Source organism: Bombus terrestris, chromosome 13, assembly GCF_910591885.1.
Source record: "Bombus terrestris chromosome 13, iyBomTerr1.2, whole genome shotgun sequence".
NCBI classification, from domain to species: Eukaryota; Metazoa; Arthropoda; class Insecta; order Hymenoptera; family Apidae; genus Bombus; species Bombus terrestris.
The window spans coordinates 7,174,014-7,195,316 of NC_063281.1; the positions used below are offsets into that span (position 1 = coordinate 7,174,014).

Sequence of the window (21,303 nt, forward strand, 5' to 3'; positions counted from 1 at the left end):
TGAACAATGAAAGTTAGTTCAAATAATAACAATTACATGGAACAAGTTCAGTCGGGTTAGATTATTTCGGAAAAATTATTAGAAAACATAAATAACAAGTTATTTCATCAATATTTAAAATATTCGAGAATTTAGAAATAGTTGAAACAATAATTAGCGAAGAATGCAGTATTGCAGGATTAAAGTTGCAACGGATTTTATTTACGAAAATCTTTACTCGAATGGAATGTCACAATGAATTATCAAGGAATAATGGAACGCGTTTCCGCTAGAAACAACGGTAATATTCACCTAAATCTCCTTACTATAAATCTTCTATATATATTAATCTATAAATTAATCCATAAATTAAAAAATATCTACAAGAAAGAAACTCTTAAGTCCTCGTAACTCGATCCACTAAAATTTCAAACTATGCAACTTCGTCTATTATACCGTGCATTAGTATCTTTCACACCCTAAATTCAGCGTCCCCATTAAAGCAACCGATCAAAATGAAATTTCATTAGGATTGTAATGAAACACTACTGTCGTGATTAAATTGATCAAATTTTAGACCAATCTAAAACATGATACACCAGTATACAAGTTAAAAATACAGCATGAATAGACATTTTAAGCTTCGAATAAGTATTAAACACAGTCTTACTGAATATTGAGATTTATTTATTATAATAAAAAATTTGCTGTTCAAATACTTTCGTGATCTCTGCGGAATATAATAGTTGTACTGAATATTAGATTACTCCAAACGTTTCTTTCGTATCATAAGGACATAATAGATACGCAACAGCTTTGTTTTTATATTATTTTATTGAATTATATATGATCCATCTTGTTCTATTGGAACAATACTATTGGATCATACATAGTTCAATAAAATAAGAAAAATAATAAAACAAAAAATGTGCATCTATTATTTGCCTGTGAAAGAAAAGAAGCTTTTGGGATAAGCCAATATCATATAATTGTTGCATGTACATATTTTCGTATTGGTTTAAAACTTTAGCAACATAATCACAGTAGTCGAGTCTCACAACAGTACCGATGCAATTTCAAAATGTTTCCCACGGCACACCGTACACATCCATAAAAAATCTCTACAAATGTTGAAATACTTTCATGAGTCTGTGTATATTATAGCACTCGTCAATCGTGAAATATCGTCCTGTGGACACGGTGTATCGTGATCGGTTAGTCGAACAGAGTTGTCCAATGAATACTAGAAGTACTACTTACGTGAGTAGTCCAGGATTAGGATCCGCTTGGTACCAGGAGTACTGTGGCATGTAACCCGCGTGGTGCGGCGGCGGCGGTGGCGGCGGTGGATGGTGGCCAGGCGTATGGGGGTGATGGTGAGTGTGCGGTGGCGCGTGCGAATGCGGATGGTGCTTCATCTCGCCCGGCCAAGAGGGTGCGGGCGGGCTCTCGTTGTGCTGAGGCGACATCTCGCTTCCTGGGCTCGAACTGCCGGGGGTGTGACCCCCTGCGCCACCTCCCATTCCACCGAGATAGCCCGTCGTCGGACTGCCCGACACGGAACTTCCGCCTCCTGAAACGGTAACAGAGAACATTCGAGATCGATCCTCCAGATATAACCTTATCTTGAACGGAACAGAACGAGGGGGTGGAGCATTTCGATTCGCTGCAGCGTTCCATTGACGCGTTACGGGGATGATCCAAAGTCGTTCGGGGGTGCCGGGTGAATTGATTTATCGAGCTGCGAGGGAATATTGCGGGAGTCGATGAGGAAAAAGAGTCAGGGTTTTGCATCTTTGGAAATGGAATCGAGTTGAAAATATCGAGATTGGTGGAAGAAAGGGATTGGTTTTAGATGATTTGATGGATGAAAATTTAGAGCTGGGGAATGGGGATTAATTTATCGGATTAGGTTAGGTAAAGATTGGATCAATTTATTAGACCGGGAGGAAATATTATATGATCGATAGTGAGAAGATTTGAGATTTGAGAAATTGCTTTAAATTGAGAATATCAGAGTTGGTGGAAGAAGGGGATTGGTATGTCGATGGAGATTCAGGACTGGTTTATTGAGTTATGTGGAAACTGATAGAAGAAATCGTGGAAAGAGCGCGGTTTGGTAATTGATCGAACCAGAATATCCAGATTGACAACAGGAAGAAATTGATTTATAAGTATTTAGAAATATGAGTGGTTCGCGAATCAATGTTAATTGAAATTAAAATATAACTTAGGATTTACGTCGATTCTTAGAGATGATTTCATCGAGGAAGATGTGAGAAAATACAGCGCGCTGATAATTCATTGAACCAGTTGTAATCTCGAAATCGAAGCCGAGATATGTATGTGGATCGACAAGGTTATCGAACGGTTTTATGCCACTGGCATTACGATTCGATCTCTCTAATTGATTTATATCTTCTGAGTTGGTATTCGTGAGTAGCACTTGCATCGTGAAGAAAATTGCGGCATGGAAGTTTTTATGCCTTTCTTTCTTATCTTGATTAACGTGATCACGTATCAGGCATCAAAATCATCTCGTTAAGGCGTATTTCTAAATAAACTAATCCTGTTAAATGGACATACTAAATATTTTTGATCTAATTAAAAGTGTATAGAAATTGCTTCCATTTTAACGTAATCGATGTCTATAATATGGAATCGTAATTAATTGGAAACATCGTGTGATACCATTATTTCCACGGGTATTTTAATATACCCGATCAAAATAATGATAAACCGATTTTTTCCTCCAGATTACCGCGTTACCATTATATGCGAACACACCTCCTTGCATGAGACTTCCTGGTTGACCCGGTTGAGGGGATGGTCCTCCGGGTAGAGCGGTTCCACCGGCTAGAAGGCTGCTGTGTTGCCCTCCGCCGCCACCGCCGCCCTGCTGCGCCGCCTTCATCATCTTCTTATATTTACTTCTTCTATTCTGGAACCAGATTTTCACCTGCAACAAAAATCCGACGAGGGAACGATCAGGTCAGGTGGAACTCGTTTCGCGAGTTGTCAGTAGCTATTGGCGAAAGAGACCGAAACGATGAGGAGAAAAACGAATGAAGAAAACGCGGCCGCGGACGAAAAAAGAAAGAAAAACGAAGAGAACCTGCGAGTCGCAGCACGAGGTTGATGTACTATTTAACGTGGACCGAGACGGTGTGTACGGCTGCGGTCGCCAGAGACCAGCAATTTTCACTGTCTCTGTTGCCGCTGTCCTTCCGTCCGTCAAACATCCGATAATTACAGAGGCCGATATGAATTTCTGCCAGTACGCACCGAGCGTAATGATACACGCTTGTTCGGCGTGGCATACATATATATTTTGCAAGAGGGACAAGCGTACATAGTGAGTCGGAGGAGAGAGGAGGAGGGGTTTTTATCGACGTTGGTACAGCGACTGGACGGATATATCGATGATGAAGGAAGGATTGTGCAGCTTTCGATCGTATTCAGCCACGTTATGAAGAATCTACATAATACCGTCGTACCGTCGTCGCGCTACTGGGTTGCAAACTGACGTCGACGAAGAAGAACGAACGAAGGAAAAAAGATGAAAAAATAAGAGAAAAAGAAGAGAGGAACTGCTCGTTTCGTAACTATCGTTTCTTTTGCCTGTTTCTCTGCCTACACGCCGCGCGCGGAACGTCGAGTTCGGCCTGTGCGGCGGATACTAATGCGCTTGTGCCGCTGTTAGGATTGCACATGCGGTATTTTTTTGTGTCTTAGCGCGATCTATACATGCGCCGCGTGCACGTGACGCGCTGCTCAATCTTACGTAAGCATGGCTCGGCTAGGTGAGCGCAAAGAGCGAGAGAGGAACAGACACCGAGCTGAAACTCTACGTTTTGTATGTTTTGCGAGTACCAGGTAAACGGTGCGCGTTAACCCTGCGCGTAGAAAAAATTCCGGAAGCGGAGGGCTGGCTTTTTTACCACATCTACGTTACGTTTTATACGGTGTTTCCTTTTCTGGGAAATCGAGAGTTGCAACTTTGTATGTAAATTTTCTACGACAAAACACTGGGATAAGAAAAACACTGATTACATGTAACATGAATAATTGCTGGAATTCTTGTGTTCCTGTCCTGTAGATTGATTCAAAAGCGTAACGAGGAATCTGGATCGTTTTTGGAATATATAAAATATTTTATATTTCATTCCCTTTTTGAGCTCTGAAATCTTCAACTTCTTACGCTTGATTTTAAAGAGCCACGACAAATCGAGATCATTTACAATGGTTATAAATTATCCTATTTTTGTAATGCGAAATCAACATAGAAGTTTCGAAACGTATGTTTCATTCTAAAAAGTTATAAGAAACTTAGATTCTTTTCAAACTTTATCAAACATTCAAATCTTCATAAATGCTTTATGTTTCGAAATCGCCATGTATTTTTTAAATTCACGCTTTTTTGTAGGGCTTTACGAAAAAGCTTGAATTATTTCTAACGTTTATAAAATATTTTATTTTCATTAATTCCCAATTGTAAGAATTTCAAGTTCTGAAACCTTCGTAACGTAGAACTTAGGAAACTCGGATACCGAGGATATTTTCCCCGTAGAACCTACTATAAACCGCACATTCAACTCTCGAATATTAATCAAAGAAACTGGAACTCTTATCAATCACCGGAGAAGACGCTTCTTGTCGGTTCTCCGTGTCAACCCTCGGTGATCCGCCATTGCGTAACCGACGAGCGAGCGTTGGGTGTCGGATACGTACACGGAGTCCACGACTTTTTACGCCTTGGGCGTCAATCAAAAACCGTACGGTTACTTTAATTAACTAAGTCGGCTCCGTGAAGCACGGAGCCGGAGGCCAGCGGTGAACAAGGGGCAAGGGACGATGTGGTTAGAACGACGAGCAAAACGGAGAAAGCAAAGAGAAAAGGGGGAGGAGGTACGGGGAGGCATCGTCACGTCAAAACGAGTTCATTAAAACCGCAACAGCGGGTTTGTCTAACCTCGAAAGAAATACTCGTGGCCGACATTGTTTCACGTTTCGTGAGGCGCATCGGTCCGTTGAAACTCGCGGTTCTTTACTTAAGTACATGTGTTACAAGTGCGCGTACTAGTCATAGAATACGCGCGTTGAGAATGCACGTGTCACTACGTGTGCATTGTATAAAATGGTGGCTGAGCGGTACGATACGTGTATCGGCCGAAAAATATGTTGCTAGTCGAACACTCGCGAGCTTGCCTCCTTCTCGCAGTCTGTCTTATTGGCAAGCGTGTGGCTGGCGTGCCAGCGCAAATAAATCTCTTTCTAATTGCTCGGTGAAAAAGCGGAGCGTGCTTGCGCGCAGGAGATGGCGCCCGACAAAGGGGCCAGAGCTAAAACCTCATCGCGGCGTGGTTTATTTCATTGTCGGGGCTGGGCTCCGGGCATTTGCCCACTGCCACTGGCTTTGTTTATTGATATTTACAGCCAGCGTGACACACGCGGCATACGAAGAAGAACATTGGAGGCCTCTAAGGGCTGACAACGTCGGGGTTGCTCGCTTTTGTTCATGAGATATTCGCTCGCGAGTTACGTCCGCCTTTTTTGTTCGGAGACCAAGGTATGTTGTCGTCATAGCATGACGCAGGTGTAGATTCTTCGACGCGAAGGGATGGTACGTTGGCTCGCACGGGAGAAGACTTGTTGGTTATTTAGAAGAGTTGTTTTATAGATGGAAAACAGTGGGAACGTTCGCGGCTTGTCGCGTAACGAAACTGTCTAGAGGCGATCTCTCCTATCGTAAATAAAGTATCGATTCTCGGAAAGAAATTTTCCGTTTAGACATCGATTGTCGTAATCAGTCTAGCCGCGTTGTCGCGGCGGGACATCCGTAACCAGACGGCAGCAGGAATTCTCGCAAAAAATGCACTGACCACGGCTCGAAATGTATGCAAATTCGCGTGACGAGTCAGCACCGCCTTGCGACGGAATACATAAGGGGTAGAGGAAGAACGAAAGGACGAAAGAGGGAGAAGAAGAAGAAGAAGAAGAGGAGGAACAAGCAGGAGAAGAATATACGAACAAGGAGAAGAGTACGAAAAATACGAAGAAGTAGAGGCAGCGTGTGCGAAGCGGGTATAACGCCGATGGCCACTAGAACGGCACGGTGGCAAGCTGCTGTTATCTCTTTTCCTCCAGCATCCTGGAGAATGTATAAACACGCGTGCACTCCTGGTCTTCTATGTGTGAGTGGTTCTACGCAGCCACGTCGAATGGCCGCCCCGCGCGAGTGCAAAAATTACTCCTGTCAGCCGGTGGTCGCGCGCGAACCTTCGCCAAGGGATAAACAAAGAGGGAACAAGATAGGATGACCTCGTTGTTGGCGTCGTTGATATTGCTGGGACCAGCAACGGCTTCCGACATCGCCCAAGGCGAAACAGCCAGGCACTCTGGTAACAGCCCCCGCCTGTCGATATCGCCGATGCATACTCAATGAGCGACAGATCGTCGCCGTAGGGTGAAGGGGGCGTGAGGTATATAGAGGGAAGAAGGAACAGGGGTACAGCGGCGGGCACAGCAGCCCGGCAGCAGCCGGGACAAGGTTCCAGAGTAAAAAGTACGGCAACGTTTCGCCTGCGTGAATCCGAGAGCGCGCGCGCCGCCTGTTTAATATTTATGAGAGAGGCATCTAGGAATAATCTACGTCTAAATGAAAACGCTCCCACCGATTCGAGCCGCGATCTCCAAGAACGCTCTCTCTCCCTCTCCCCGAATCCCCGGGCCAGCTGTTCGCCACTATGTTACTGATGGATTGTCCTGGCACCATTGGAATCGCGATGAAATCGTACGGGGTAGCGGGAATGTTCGTGGTTTGTGTAAAGTCACGCGCATAAGCCAATAGGCATTTACTAATTTTAAACATAATTTTTATCAAAGTTTGTTTATGTAATATGATGTAGAAACGTATTACGATTTTCTTCTCTTTATGATACGCCGATAAAACGGCGGTCCTTATTCTACTTCATTTTATGAGACGTTTATCTTCGAACGTTTGTCGTCTAAATGTTATGTACAACGATGTACAAGAGGGTTCTTTTAACACTACGTTGAATGGTAAAAATTAATTGAAAGGAATTTACTAGCCTCCGTGTTGCTATACAAATATTAGGGTTGGGAAAGATTATACCGATTTTACTTATGTTTTACATTTTAAAGTACAATATATAACGGTGTTATTATTATTTTTTATATTCGTATTAACATCACAATTACTTACAATGAAATCATATTTGCAAAAATGAAACCCAAAGAAACGAAAGATTATTTCATTACCAAAAGGAGATTACAACGATTTACGTTGGTGATTATGTCTGATCACAGGTGGTCCTAATTCTACTGGGAACATCGGACCGTACGAAGTATGTTACAAAGTTTTGAACTTTGGTCTACGATCTACATGTTCCTATATATACACTTATGTATCTCTCAATATTCGTCACTTAGTAACGTATGACAGACATGGATACCGTAATTGGTGCTTGCAAAAATGTAGTCCTTGACTTGATAATAGCAGTCGATAGCGGCGTGCCGTTTCAGCGCAGTTCTGCTAACTGTAGTTACAACCTAGTTATACAATGGCGGGAGGCATGGGCGATAAAACTTTCGGAAGGTTTCGAAAGGTTATGGTAATGCGAACGTAAAAACGGTGAAGTTCCGTTGCATCTGACTCACGCGCTTCCTTGGGAAACATCGGATCGTTATGCCGGGCTAAACTAGATACCAAATTTATTTCTGTATTTCCTCCGTGAAACTCCGTTAACTTCTTCTTTTTTTTTTAACAATCAATCTTGATACGTCTACTTTTTCTTCAATTTAAAAAATACGAACAAAATAAGAAACATCAAAATTCATTTGATTGGCAATTTTTATTTCATACAAACTACATATGCAAGGTTAGTTTCTCGAATGAAATATTAGTTGTTAAGTCTATTTTCTCCTTTTTTTTTTTTTTTTTAGCATAAGAGGAATTTAACTTTCATTTTGTAGAAGCCACGTATGAAAAATCGATCGTTAAAGTAAAATATTGAACAGATAAATATCTAAAAGCGGTTATCTTCGACAAAATTCGCGTCACACAAAAATTATCTATTCCATTAACAGACTATGCTGTATCATTCCCCGAATAATCGAAACGGGGGCTGGACAATTAAACGCAATTAGTCTAATGGCGGTAGCTGCGTGAGCAATAACACGATATAAAACCAATAGAGTGATGGCTGCTAGTCATAATTTCTCTAGGCATTGATAAGACCGCGCGCGGCTGACATTGTTCCACGTTTTTAACGCATTCTGTTTGACCAATGGCTACGATGTTTATCTACGTATAATTACTTTGTTTTTCAAATAAAACACAACGGCAAACCAGTTTAAGCGTATATGAGTATGCAACGATCGTGAACGCGAACGCTAACAATATGTCTGTCGTACAACTGATTACTAATTATGTTCTCGGTACACAAGATTAAATACATTTCATGAAACATTTTTGTTACCATATTTCTTCTACTGGTCAGCTACTTCAATCGCACATTATATATTTTTAATTCTTAGTAGCATATATCTTCAATATCTTTAATATCTAAACTTACAATATCTTTTTATCAAATTATTCAAGGTCAACACACGAAATTCATTCTATCTTTCTTCATTTGTTTTTTCGATATTTATGCGAAACTCTGCGAATATGTGAATAAATTAACATCAGCACGGGTCACAGCACAGATGAAGTGCTTTTACCATGAGCAATGGCTTAGTTCAAATTGCATCTTATAAATTAATCAAGGTATCGATATGAACATTTTCAAGTAGAGAAAACTGAGCGACATAAATCATCACTTCTGTATCATGTATCTAACACTGCTTAAATCACATACCACTGATATATTTACATCCGATATTTGCATACTACAATCTGAGTATATTCTACATAAGATCTCAATTACCATACTCCGTCATTAAAGCGTTAATATGGTTATTACGTTAATGAAGTTATTCTTCAATATGTGATATAGATATATTCATATATGATATATATAAATGAAAATATTTTATTTATAGAAATGTAATATCGCAGGACTTAATCCCACAAGCTACTCCTCAATCTTATTTTTCTCTACAAACACGTGTCTAAAGTGCTACGTAAGAGAAGTTAAATTACTGTAGGAAATATAGCTGCGAATTATTTCACCAATCATCACGTTTCGTTCACCTCCCCGTTGACCACGTGCAGATCTCTGCTGACACAAAATTGGAGGTTATATCGCAGCGGTGTATCGCCGATTGGATCGAGTTATATTCCCGTGGCGGGTCGATCCTTGTCCATATAGACAGGGACCCCCATCGGCGTGTTCTGAATGATCCAATCTGTCCGCACAATAAATAATCACGCGTATCGGCACGGCCTACCTGCGCCCTCCGTTAAGCCGAAAGCCGTAACAAACTAATCCGTCATCGGTACCGGACGACGGCCACACACTGCACGTCGCTGAAGGGTTTTTCAACGGGCTGGCAATCAGCTACGAATCGATGGAGATGGAAACGGGGACGTTGAAGCGAAGAGCCTCGAATTCTGATAACGAGTGGCGGCGAAATGAGGATATTTCGATCGATAAGGGCTGTTAACGAGCAACTTGTCACTGTGAAAATTCTCCCGAGTCTTTTGAAAGTAGAGTATTTATTTCTCTACAATTCTACAATTCTGAAAAATTATTGCTTCTGTTGCTAGTACGAGAATCTATCTTAAACAGTTAAAGATTAACCCCTTTGTATTTGTAGACGAGATATCTCGCGACGCATTTATCCAATACTATAGGCGAAATATTTCATATATCTGTTTTATCATTTTTGCAATAGAATATTACAGATAAAATGAAACTAATAGAAACTTTTACGTTGCAACATTGCTATGTTTAACATCGTCAATCCCTTGCAATCTTGCAAATTAATTTTTATCCAAATCTATAGAATATTATTCGAACATCTCGCGTCATTGTACAAAGACGTACATCACATCTCACTTATAACGTTAGTGATCGATGTTATAGCGTAGAATATGTCATCCACATGTGCCAAAGGGTTAATCGAATCTTCCTAATCTTGAATATCACACGAGACATCGACAAATTAAAGCATCATTGCTCCCAATCAAATCAAAACGTTCTAACTGCCACCGAGTTGCAACCAATGGTTCGTGGGAACGATAGAATCACCGAATCGAGGGATTCGAATTCGACCACGATTTTTATTAATGTATTCAAACAAGTATATATACGTACGGACGACATATGTCGAGTTTTCCGAACTGTCTCGTCTGTCAGAGCATGTTAGCAGGTATCGTAGATACCTACGTTTCCTACCTAGTTGAGGGTGGTAGAAGGGGGGTGGGGGACAGGGAAGGGGATAATAACAGCCGTGTAAATGCGTCACTAGGGCCCCGTTCGTTCGCATAATGCTATAATGCCTTTTTTTTATTTCGCTCGCCCGCTCACTCCCACAATGCAGCGTCGGGTTCCCCTGTTCCCTCAGCTCCGCTACTCCCCCGCTCCTTGCCCCCCTCGCTGCTTCGGCGATTCCCACTTCCTGCCTGGCATCGGTGATGCGCAGTGCCACCTTAACAACAACGAAATTCCCCAGTGGTGCAACGGCCCCCTTGCGTTTTGCGTTCTTCATCGTTGCGTTTCTATGTTATTTTCTACTTCTTTCATTTTTTCTATTTCTACTTTTTATTTCGTTTGTTTCTAAAGTCAGGATAGTGGTTCGGTCGTTCTAGGACGTTTACCAGTAAATCTACGATGTAAGAAACCCTCGAGGAATTGAAAAGATACCGTTACACATTTCCTCCGATAGTATCTACCGTTTGGTCAGCATCGAAAAAACAAATTTAATGGAGTTTCCGTTTACGGACGAGCCACGTTCCGTGGCTGGACGCGTTAGTTAGATATCAATCAAACGTTCGTGCGATGTTCTCGCCTACCTGTTTTTCCCATTTTTTTTATCTTGTCCTTTTTTTTTATTCTCCTTTTTTAATCATGATCGCGAGAAACATTTTGTTGCTCCCAGCGAGTACAATGGAGCACGTGCGCCGCACGTTTGTTTGCCGACCAGAGGAATCTTAATCGGAAACGCGATTATCACGAGTGTTATTATACCTATTCCCAACGACCAAGGTTCTCTGTTGCTTTCTCTCTATTCCCGTGTTTCGTTTCTCTCTGTGTATCGAACAGGCGAAAAATGGTTATGGCTGAAATCGAAACACCGTTTTACACCGCGATCACGTACCGTGTGGAACGAGTGAGGCTGCGACAGCCGGAATACGAGCGGTACACGCGCGTACCCTGTCACCGTTCCTTTGTCCCGGGACCATTTGTTATTTTGTACATATTCATAACGCCGTTACATCATCGCGTACCGATGCATTCTCTACACGGCCTTTTCCTTCTCTCTTTTTCCCGTCTCTCTTTCCACCTGCGCGGACACGCACACTTCGTGCCGGTTACTGTTCATCGATACCTGCGCTCAGCCTGAATTCACAAGAGGGATTTAATACACAGACCGCAGCGAAATTGAGAAACTTTTGGAAAATTCGAACTCTCCGTTGTTTGGTTCAAACAATAATTGGCACTTCGAGGAAGTTAAAATGAAAGATTGTCCAATTGCAGAAAGAATAATTTTTACTTGAAGCGAGAGATAATCTTACAGATGGTCGAAGAATTTGTAGGTCAGACACTCTTATTGTTACAGTGAGACACAGAATTATTGACTCAGTCGGAGATTTAGCAGATACTTGAGAATTAATGACACAATAAATGGGATTTTCATATTTTTCATTTCTAAAGTGTTTGCGTTATGAGAAAAATAGATTAAGATATAGATCGTTTTACAGTTACGAGGAAGCGAAATGTAACATTCAGTTCGAACGATTTTACTTATTACAAGACGATTCTCAGGAGTTAGCTTTCTGCTGTTTATATCAAAGAATAAAATAAGCGATACATCTGGTCTGTCATCAACTACGAGTAGGCTGATCAAAAGAACAGATTATTCGAATATGTGTCTAAGTACATTGTTACATGACTGTGGCAAATGGGTATATTTTAACGAATCATAGAAAATCCTAATATCTCAAAAATCTGGGAAATTTTGAAGAATGTTAAAGACATGTATCAAAAGCTATTGTTGATTGAACATAAAGAACGAGTAATATTTCGTATATCGTCGGAAGTGAAAAGTTTGAAGAATGTCAAAAATATGTCTAGCTGAACCATTACTTAAATTGAGCTACTACTTAAACAGAGAAAACAAGTGTATTACGTGTATCATAGGAAATGCTGATGGAACGAAAGCTCGGAAAAGGCTTGGAGGATGTCGTAAATATTTATGTATGTATCAGAATGCGCTGTTAACTGAACACAGTGAATAATTAATATCTCGTAAGAAGTCCTAATAGAGGAAGGAGCATGGACAAAGTTTGAAAGTACACGAGGACGAGCCCGAGTCCCGTTATGCGTTTACGTGGTTTTATGATAAAATGCAGATGCGCCGGAGCAAACGTTGAACCACATCTCTCTCCTGGCTACATGCAGATCCTGGCTTACGTGAGAAATCTTAGGGAACCGTTATTGTATATCGTACTGGCTGTCGTTCGCAAGACACAAAGGCCCTATTCATCCGCATGCAATCGCATGCATAGGAACTGATCCTGACTTCCAGCATGCCTCGCATCGCTTCGCGCCATCCTCTTCGGCAAACGAGTACCTCCTTGCTCGCTCAACCTCGTTAGATCGTGGTAAAAGAATAATATCCGGCGTTAGACCCCGATGTTCCACTAAATGATATCCCGATTATATTATGCTACCGTGGCTTTCACCGAAAACATTCACTAACATTTATCTCTGCTGTTCCATCAGTATCTACCATATAGGTCGATGGATCATCAGGTTTTAGTTTAGCCTAGTGATTCGTGGATCACTTTCTCTCCTTCACTTTCTGTTTCAATATTTTTATTCGCGGGAACTCTTTATCTTTGTAACGATCTCTGGTGTTTCAATGAACAGCCTTTTATACATGGTACGGGTAATTTGGATGTGGCTATATGTTTAACCTCTTTTTTTCATTTCGAATCGAATTTTCACTTTCAGCATAAATTGTGTAACACGTTATCTTTGCTCCTTATCGTGTGCTCGTTCAACGCGTCCATGTAAATGTGTACTTTAGTATAGGATTAAAAGAGATATTAATTATTCTATTTGAAAATGTATCTCAGTCTAAGCAAAAAATTCAGATTATTTGATATTTCTTAATGTTATTTGGTAATACCGAATAATCTGAATTTGCTGGCTCATAGCGGGATAGATTTCTAAATAGAATGACGAAATCTCCCAATGCTCGCAGTTCTCAACTAAATCAGTGACCCAAAGCTTCTACTTCGCCAATTCAAAAAATTTCCTTCTTTTCAAAAAAAAAGCAATCTTTTGCAAACAAAGAAAATCCAAAATCTATGAATCATCCCTGCGAAAGTTTAACAAACATCCACTCAATTTACTCCACACCCTTCGACACGTATAAGAGGGGGTGGGGTTCGAAACCAGGAGCCACCGCGTTCAACAGCTCAATCCTGCGTTTCAGCTGGTTGTCATTGGCATAATTAACGAGACGGGGCAAACTCAGCTCGGCCGATTCCCATGTCGGTATTCGCGAGTTTCCACGAGCTGCTCTCGGAATAAGTCCTCGTTTGTAGGTGGATACCTTCGTCACGGTGAGCGGTTCGCACCATGGTTTACCGGACAATCGTGGTGGACGCGCTCGAGGACGATGAGCGGAGACAGGACAAGAGAGAGAAAGAGACAGGCGGGGAAGGAAGAGTGGAAAAAAAGACGCGAGGAAGAAGTTGAAGGCGGAGGAGAGGAGAAGAAGCGAGAGGGAGAGAGAGAGAGAGAAGGAACCTTCTTCTTGGTAGCGGCCGCGGAGGAAGAAAACGAGGGACCACCGGGAACAGAGAGGCAAGGGGCAAGGAGAATGTCGTGCTGTGCTCATCGAGGTGTAGATCCTCGTCCCCTGGGTCGTTCCTACGCCGTGGTCAGCGTCCCACTAAGCCACGGTCGCGTTTACATTCGCGTTCTGACTGCGTTTAAATTGCAGTCGTACATAGAAAAATGAGCCTCCGCTGTTTTGTCTTCGTTGTTTAGCCCCTTTTCACTCCATTCTTCTGTGAAAACAACAGGAGTACGCTTTTCTGAGTAATTCTTCTTGTTTAGAACTTCCTTCTCCTTATGTTGATCCGATAGTTCACATAGTTTCTTGTTCTTGAGTATTTCGAGAAGAAGACTTAGAAAATCAGATAGGACCACACGATACAAATATTAGCTACAGTCGGTGGAATTTTGCGACGATGATACGCAACGTATTTGATAGATATCTCTTTGTAATACATGTTTTACTGTTTCTAATTCAGTGCGCATGAATATATAACTGCATTAACATCGGTAGATATGCAATGTTTTCTGGGTTAGTGCTTTTTGCTTCAAGATAGTGTTGCAATTCCACTACTTTGTGGAATAAATGAGAAATATCTCTTCTGAGTGCATTTTTCTGAGACACGAGATAAGCAAACGAAACGACAGCTATGTATTTAAAATATATGTTTTTCTACAGGAATTCATTATACATTTCAACGTCTGTATGCATACAACGTCTAATCACTATTATAACAGCGTAACGATATCACACTGGTCACATCCATCATCTCTTCAAGGCTATACCACTACAAACAATAATTTCTCATCTACTTCTCGTCTAATATTAAACAACAAGACACATGCAATTGCATTTGTTCCACATTATCAATTAAAAAGAAACTGATTATACTGTAATGTTCATTCCTAACGGGAACAACGTGTCTTTCATGTAAGAATTAGATAGCACAATCTCGAGATAATCTGCCCAATCAATATTCCTCGCGCAAATATTAATATCCCTAAACACTGTGCAGCCGCATCATCCGATAAGATCGAGCGTGTCGAAGTTTCGCTTGGACGATCGTTTCGCGCCTGGAATCGCACCTGTTGGTACCGTTCTCTTATCCAGCGGCAAAGTGGAAGCGGATACCACGATACGACCAAGAGCGTGCACCAGTCGTGGTATCTTCGAGGGGACGCTGAGTGCACGGATTAAGATGTAAACGACACGTTGTAACGCGGCGGCTAGGCCGCGATAGGTCGACCGGTCGGCCTGGGGTCCCTCTTTATTTCTCGTTCGTGGAAACCGTAAAGTCCATTTGAAGCGCGCTCAGTTCGCGCTCCGATGGGCTGCGAGAGCGTTTCTGGACTTTTACGGAAATCGGGAACCTGGGAGCACCGTACGCCATGTACAGTGCTCGGCCTATGGTGGCGAATGACCTAGCCCGATCCATAAGCGTATACTTCGCCTCGAGAGCACCCTGCTTTCACGCGTTTTAATCGCGAGCTCTGTGTTCCGCGGATGACAAAGATAAAGATTGTTTCTGCTGGCTAGAAGAGAGAGATGAAAAAGAAGGATTGAGATATCGGGGAATGAGCTGATAAACGAGCTGATCGGAAACCTGTTTCCTTTTATCAGAAACATGGTCGAGCGAGTATCGTTGAGATAGCCTCCCTTTGAACACGTTCCATGCTTTTCGTTCGATTTTGCTTACGTTAGATGAGGAATTAATTGTCTTTCGAAGACTTGCAAATGAATTTCGACAAGTCTGTTTTGATGCAACATAGTATCATAATAGGGAGTTGATCAAAATTTGTTTTTTTTTTTTTATGGAAAGAAGTACTTTAAAGACGTCTAGTTTCAGAAAGGAACGTTTCTAGGAATCTTGGAATTGATTTGTACTTAAACAGCCAATGTTTATGCAGTGTATAGTAATATAATTGAGGCTTTAATTTTTCTGTGGGGGGTGAAACGAAATAATTGACAAATTGCAAAGACGGAGGATCCAAGAGTGAATTCTTTCACGGAGTTTTAGAAATGGATCTGAACTTTAATAGTCAATATCAATAAAACGAATATTTCTTGAAATTTCATGTTTTCAATGTGATGGAGCCAAATACTTTATAGATCTCCAATTCCAAATATGAAGAACTAGAAAACAACTGTTTCTAAGAATCTCGAAGAAATATTTGCATTTTAATGATCGATATTAATAGAACTTTGTGTCATAATCCAAGGTTGTCTAGAATATATCCCCTGCAGTAACATTGTATAAAATATTTGAAGGATCATCGGTCGCAAATATGAAGAACTCGAGAACGAATCGTTCCTAAGAATCTCTAAGAAGACCTAAACTTCTGCATTCTGATGATCTGCATTCATTTCCACAATGAGGCGGAACAAAATAATTGAGAGACATGTGTAGGACATGAGAGGCAACGTAACACAGGAAGCCTGAAGCTTTATCGAACATTATCAAAGTACCGTAATTTCGGAAGTCTCCTTAACAGGTTCTCATCCGGTAAGCTCAAGAAAGATTAATCTAGGGCTGCGATTAAAAGAACAACTGCAACGGAAAGCGTTGCGCGTATGTAAATCGGCGGCGACGTGTCTCAGAGCAAAAACTAGACTTCGTCGGTCGTGTTTACAGTAATAAATTACAAGGAGACAGCCCTGGCAATGTCACTCTCGCGTACTCCGCGCCGTGCACCTCCGCACTCTCGGTACGTGTCGCAGGATGATGAAGTGGACTCTCTTTCTTCCAGCCAGGATACGCATTATATCGTTGCTGCCTATACACACGACTGCTTCTCCGTTGTGTATACACGGCCTTTTATAATCTCATGCGCATCGTATGCACGTATGCATTATTCTAACCTCGAAGTGTGACGCAGAAACGGGAGAGAGATAAAGGCTTATCGCGAATCCGCTGGTATACCGAAGCATCGAGTATATCCGCGATCTAAAGCCGGGGAAATCCCCGATCTTCATTAGCATAGAGCGTTCCGGGCGTAAAAGAAGAAAATTTCCATTTGATCGCGCCGATGATCGCGACGGTACACTAACCTGATTCATGTCGGGGATCAAGAAATTCCTTCCATCTCCTTATGTACGTATCGTTTCCTCTTTGAAACTTCCCCTTCTCGTCGCCTAACTGGGTTCTCTCGCATTTTCATCTCTTCCTCTCTCGCGGTTTCATCTCTTCCTCTCTCGCGCGGAATCGCCGATAAAATCGCGTCGAATTAAATACCGACGCGCCGGTTTCGTATAATCGAGATCCCCTGGCCTGAAAACGCGCGAGCTACCTTTCGATCCTTATCAGACATCGGCGTGATTATCGTCCCGTATGAGCAACAAAGATAGAGATAGCAGATCGGCGCGTTTGCCGTATGAATTTTGATGATATCTGATCGATGACTCGCGAGCAAAAATCCGGCTCGTTAAAGGGAAATTTATAACCGACCTATTCCAGTTTCGTGCCGCGGATTCTATGGACGGACGTGCCATCGTGAAACGGTAAATTATATGCGGAGGCTCGCGCATGCACTTTCCGCCGGCGTCGTAGCTTTCGTTCCTTCTCTCTTTTCTCGGTATCCGTTTATCCATGCGCGCGTATCCTGCATCCAGAAACGCACAGAAGCCTCGATGGTGTACACCATAGCTTGTATGGTCGATATAAAAGTTTTTTGCACCGTGGCGAACGAACCGAACACTTCTGACGACGTTGCGGTACTACACGAACAACGTCGGGTACGCGTGTGGAAAAAGTCGACGAGCTTCGACTTTCGAGGTATCCACGTGCATTCGCCTATGAAATTATTTATATGAACATCGTTTTGAGCTGTTAGATTCAGTCGCTGGATAGGCTAAATGGTGGTAAAAACGCCTTATGGTCGTGTACGTACGTGGACGTCTTGGTAGAATATCTTGATTTCGATGGGGATATTGTACATTCTTCATGGAGTCGAAATCTTTTTGCTTTGCATTTAGTAATAGGGTAGTTGCATAGATATTGAATTTAATTCGAATAGCTACAGAGTAAGAGCATTAGCGTTTAGGGCCAGAATCTTTGGATTATTTGGTAAATTCATAGCGTGCAACTTGCTACATTTCTATAATCTTCCAATATTGCAAGATTAAATATTTTAACACACCGATCACGAGCCACGTGGAAATCACGTTATCTTTATTTCATGGAATTAATAATAATACTAATCGGAAATAATAATAATAACGACGAATAAAATTAATTTTCAATTTCATATATGAAACTAATGATAGTTTCCACATTTGGTAGATAAAATATTCTAATACACTTTGGTAGATGAAATAATATAAAAAGTCCTCAAATAATTCTGCGTTCAAATCCAAAAGAGAAATCACTCTACCAGTATCCAAAATTATCTGATGTTCTTGAGAAAAAAGGAAAAAATTTTCATAACGAACGGAGTAAATACTTGCCCTATAAATTCTCGACACAGGCTGATCGTGTACAGGATCCGTAAGGCGGTTGAGAATTATCCAAAGTACTCTTGGGCGTATAGCGGGGCACGTGCAATTTTCGAGCAGTTTCCGCGAGCTGGATATCGAAGAAAGAAGAAGGGAGGAGAGCTGTAGGTCGAGAGGGGCGAGAGGAGGGTAATTTTAGCCGGGTTGCCGGTAATTTCACGCTTTTACTCGGGAAGGTTAGCAAGGCGCGGCTCGTTCTCGTGGAAAATGTCGTCCTCCTCGCGTACTCGCCCGTACATCAGGCCTTCGAGTGGGTGCACACACGAAAACCGCGAGACCGTACATCCAGATAGTTACGGGACATGACTTCCTCGCTCGCGGGATTTTATCGCCCCAGAAATCTGCTGCCGTGTGCATGAACACTTATGTAGCCGTGCATGCATGCACGATGGTACACCATCGTAAGCCGTTTCGCGTCCCGAACTTGCCGCCGTCGAAGATTTGCGACTGTTCACTTGCCGCTTATGGCTTGTCGCGAACCGAGGACACGCGAACTTCCGGGGGAAATCGTCGATGGCACAGAATCGTCGATTGTTTAAAAACTATAATATGAAGTTTATAGAATTTCATGTTGTATTTGAACTAACTACAGAAGTTAAAGATCTAAAAAGGAGATTAATTCTTCATGAACATGGTCGTTCTTCTGCTGTGGGAAAATTTGTTTTTTTCAGTTTGTGTACGTATTGCAAAAGTATGATATAATTCAAACAAATTTTGCAGGAAAAACTATTTGAAAAATTATTCATATATATCAAAAACATAATGTTGGTATAAAGAATAATCTCTAGGAAATAATGGTCAAATATTATTCTCTATAATGACGCATAAATGTAAGTACACAATTATGAACTTGTTGAAAAACGATGATATTGTTTCGAGTAGTGAATATCACTCCAGATTAATGAAAGGTTATCGATTTAGTCAAGAACGCATTTGTAATTATAAAAGGTCGTACCTATTAATTGCGAGTACACGATGTGACACTATGTGTCTTTGATATCAACGGTATTTGCAATGGACAATGTGTTCCTTCAAGGAGAGGCGTCACAGTCTCACTTTAATCATCCGATGCACCCTGTCATTCTACAAACACTTTCATCTACTTTCCTGTCACACGAAAGAGGCAAGTTAAACTATATGTATTCAATGATCGATTATACGATCGAGTAATTCTTCTTCCAAATTTTTTTTATCACTTATAGATATCTCTAATGATAGAGACGACAGAAAAAAGCATTCCATAGAATTATTCGGCGATTATATTTTTGTTTCTCTTTTTTCTCATGTTGGAAAATAATTTCGCTTGGATCGAGACTTTTAAAAGCAAACGCAACGATAAAAATTATTCGAAAGGAACTTTTTATAGAACTATGTATTTTATGCGTTGACTGGATATTCTTCCCTTTTTTTTTAATATATCGCTCCTGTTTACATTTTATAATAGCAGACGCATTTGTAATCAGTTGTTTCGAGGAATTATAGCAGGCTTTGTATAATATTTTCTTCCTCCTCCTTTTCTTTATGTTACATTCGTGCCGGTCGCATAACGGGCAGATCCACGAGGGTGACCTGCACGTTTTACTCACGCACTCGACTACGAAGCACTCGTCCGGGAACTCAGGCGAGAGAGGAAGGTCTGTTGTTGCCCGAAGTCAGCGTCGGCTGTTGGCTCGTCGGAGGCTCAACTTGAAGGAGCAATCGTTTGCAAGGAGCAACGAGCGATCGTTGATAAGGGTATAGATGCGCCCCAGGTGTAGGCGTAATAAATTGTTTGCTGATTCTATTGAGCCTACACGATGAAAACAATAGGGCAAATGAGGGACAAGGGGCGAACGAGAGATACCAAAGAAAATGAAATATTGCCGCGATCGCGGACGTCGCTGACGAAACACATTCGATTTCTAATCCGAATTTTTCCACCGTCACACACGCGACAATTCTTTGAATAATGGTATAAAATATTGCAAATATTTTTATCCTATTATTGTTTGCCAAATACATACTTAAATATATAAAGGTATATAAAATGTTGGGTATCCACATAAACGTGTAGTTGTACAGGACACTGTGCAAATAATTCACGATGCTTTGATATTACGTTGAAATCATGTTCAATTCATGATGTCTTAATTAGAGAATTTTATTTTTCTTAACCCCGTAAAACACAAATGACTAAAGTAAAGAGATAACAGAATGACTGTATAATACACCTTTTACGAGTTGTACAGATATTTCAGTATAAGATATGGTAACTGAAATCCATAAAGATCAATGGCTAAGATATAAACAATCCATGCTCGTAATGAGAAGCTCGTAACAATAATATGAGCACCGAATGAGAATTATAAATCTCAATCTCCACGCAACGCAATAGGATGATTCTAATAAACTACGCCCTGTAGCAATGCATTTATCCTCCAACGTTAAAGATTTGCCAAATTTTCAAACAAAATCATAATTACCCATTCCATTAAACCAATCAATTTTATCAAATCAACTTGTAATTACGTAATATAATATAAAAAAAAATATCGACTAAAATTTCTAGAAACGCCTAAATCTATTAAATAATATCTACCGCAGCGATGAACCAATTTTACAAAATCCTCAGAATATCCATATCAAAACAATTTTCCACTTTATACAGAAGACAAGTATTACACGGTCTTTTCCTGTTTCACACAAAAGACAACTATGACACAGTTCTTTTCTGTTTTACACAGAAAACAAGTGTGACAAAATCCCTTTCTACTCTCTTCAGAAGCTACGATCCCCAACGAACAACAACGCTGAGAATCTGTCTTAATTAATCTGTGCGAATTAAGCGGATAGATGGTACCGAAACAAGAAATC

At 41.1% G+C, this 21,303-nt stretch overlaps 1 protein-coding gene across 7 annotated transcripts in view; it reads right to left on the reverse strand.

Moving 5' to 3' along the window:
* Positions 1–21,303, reverse strand: part of LOC100645298 (homeotic protein distal-less) — a 113,296-nt gene that overhangs the window by 23,896 nt on the left and 68,097 nt on the right. For all 7 annotated transcript variants that reach the window (XM_048411321.1, XM_048411320.1, XM_048411323.1 and 4 more), the window contains exons 3-4: positions 2,767–2,938; positions 1,240–1,552 (exon numbers count right to left, since the gene is read on the reverse strand). In XM_048411321.1, coding sequence (XP_048267278.1) covers positions 1,240–1,552; positions 2,767–2,938 — 485 coding nt within the window. The remainder of the gene's footprint in view (positions 1–1,239; positions 1,553–2,766; positions 2,939–21,303) is intronic.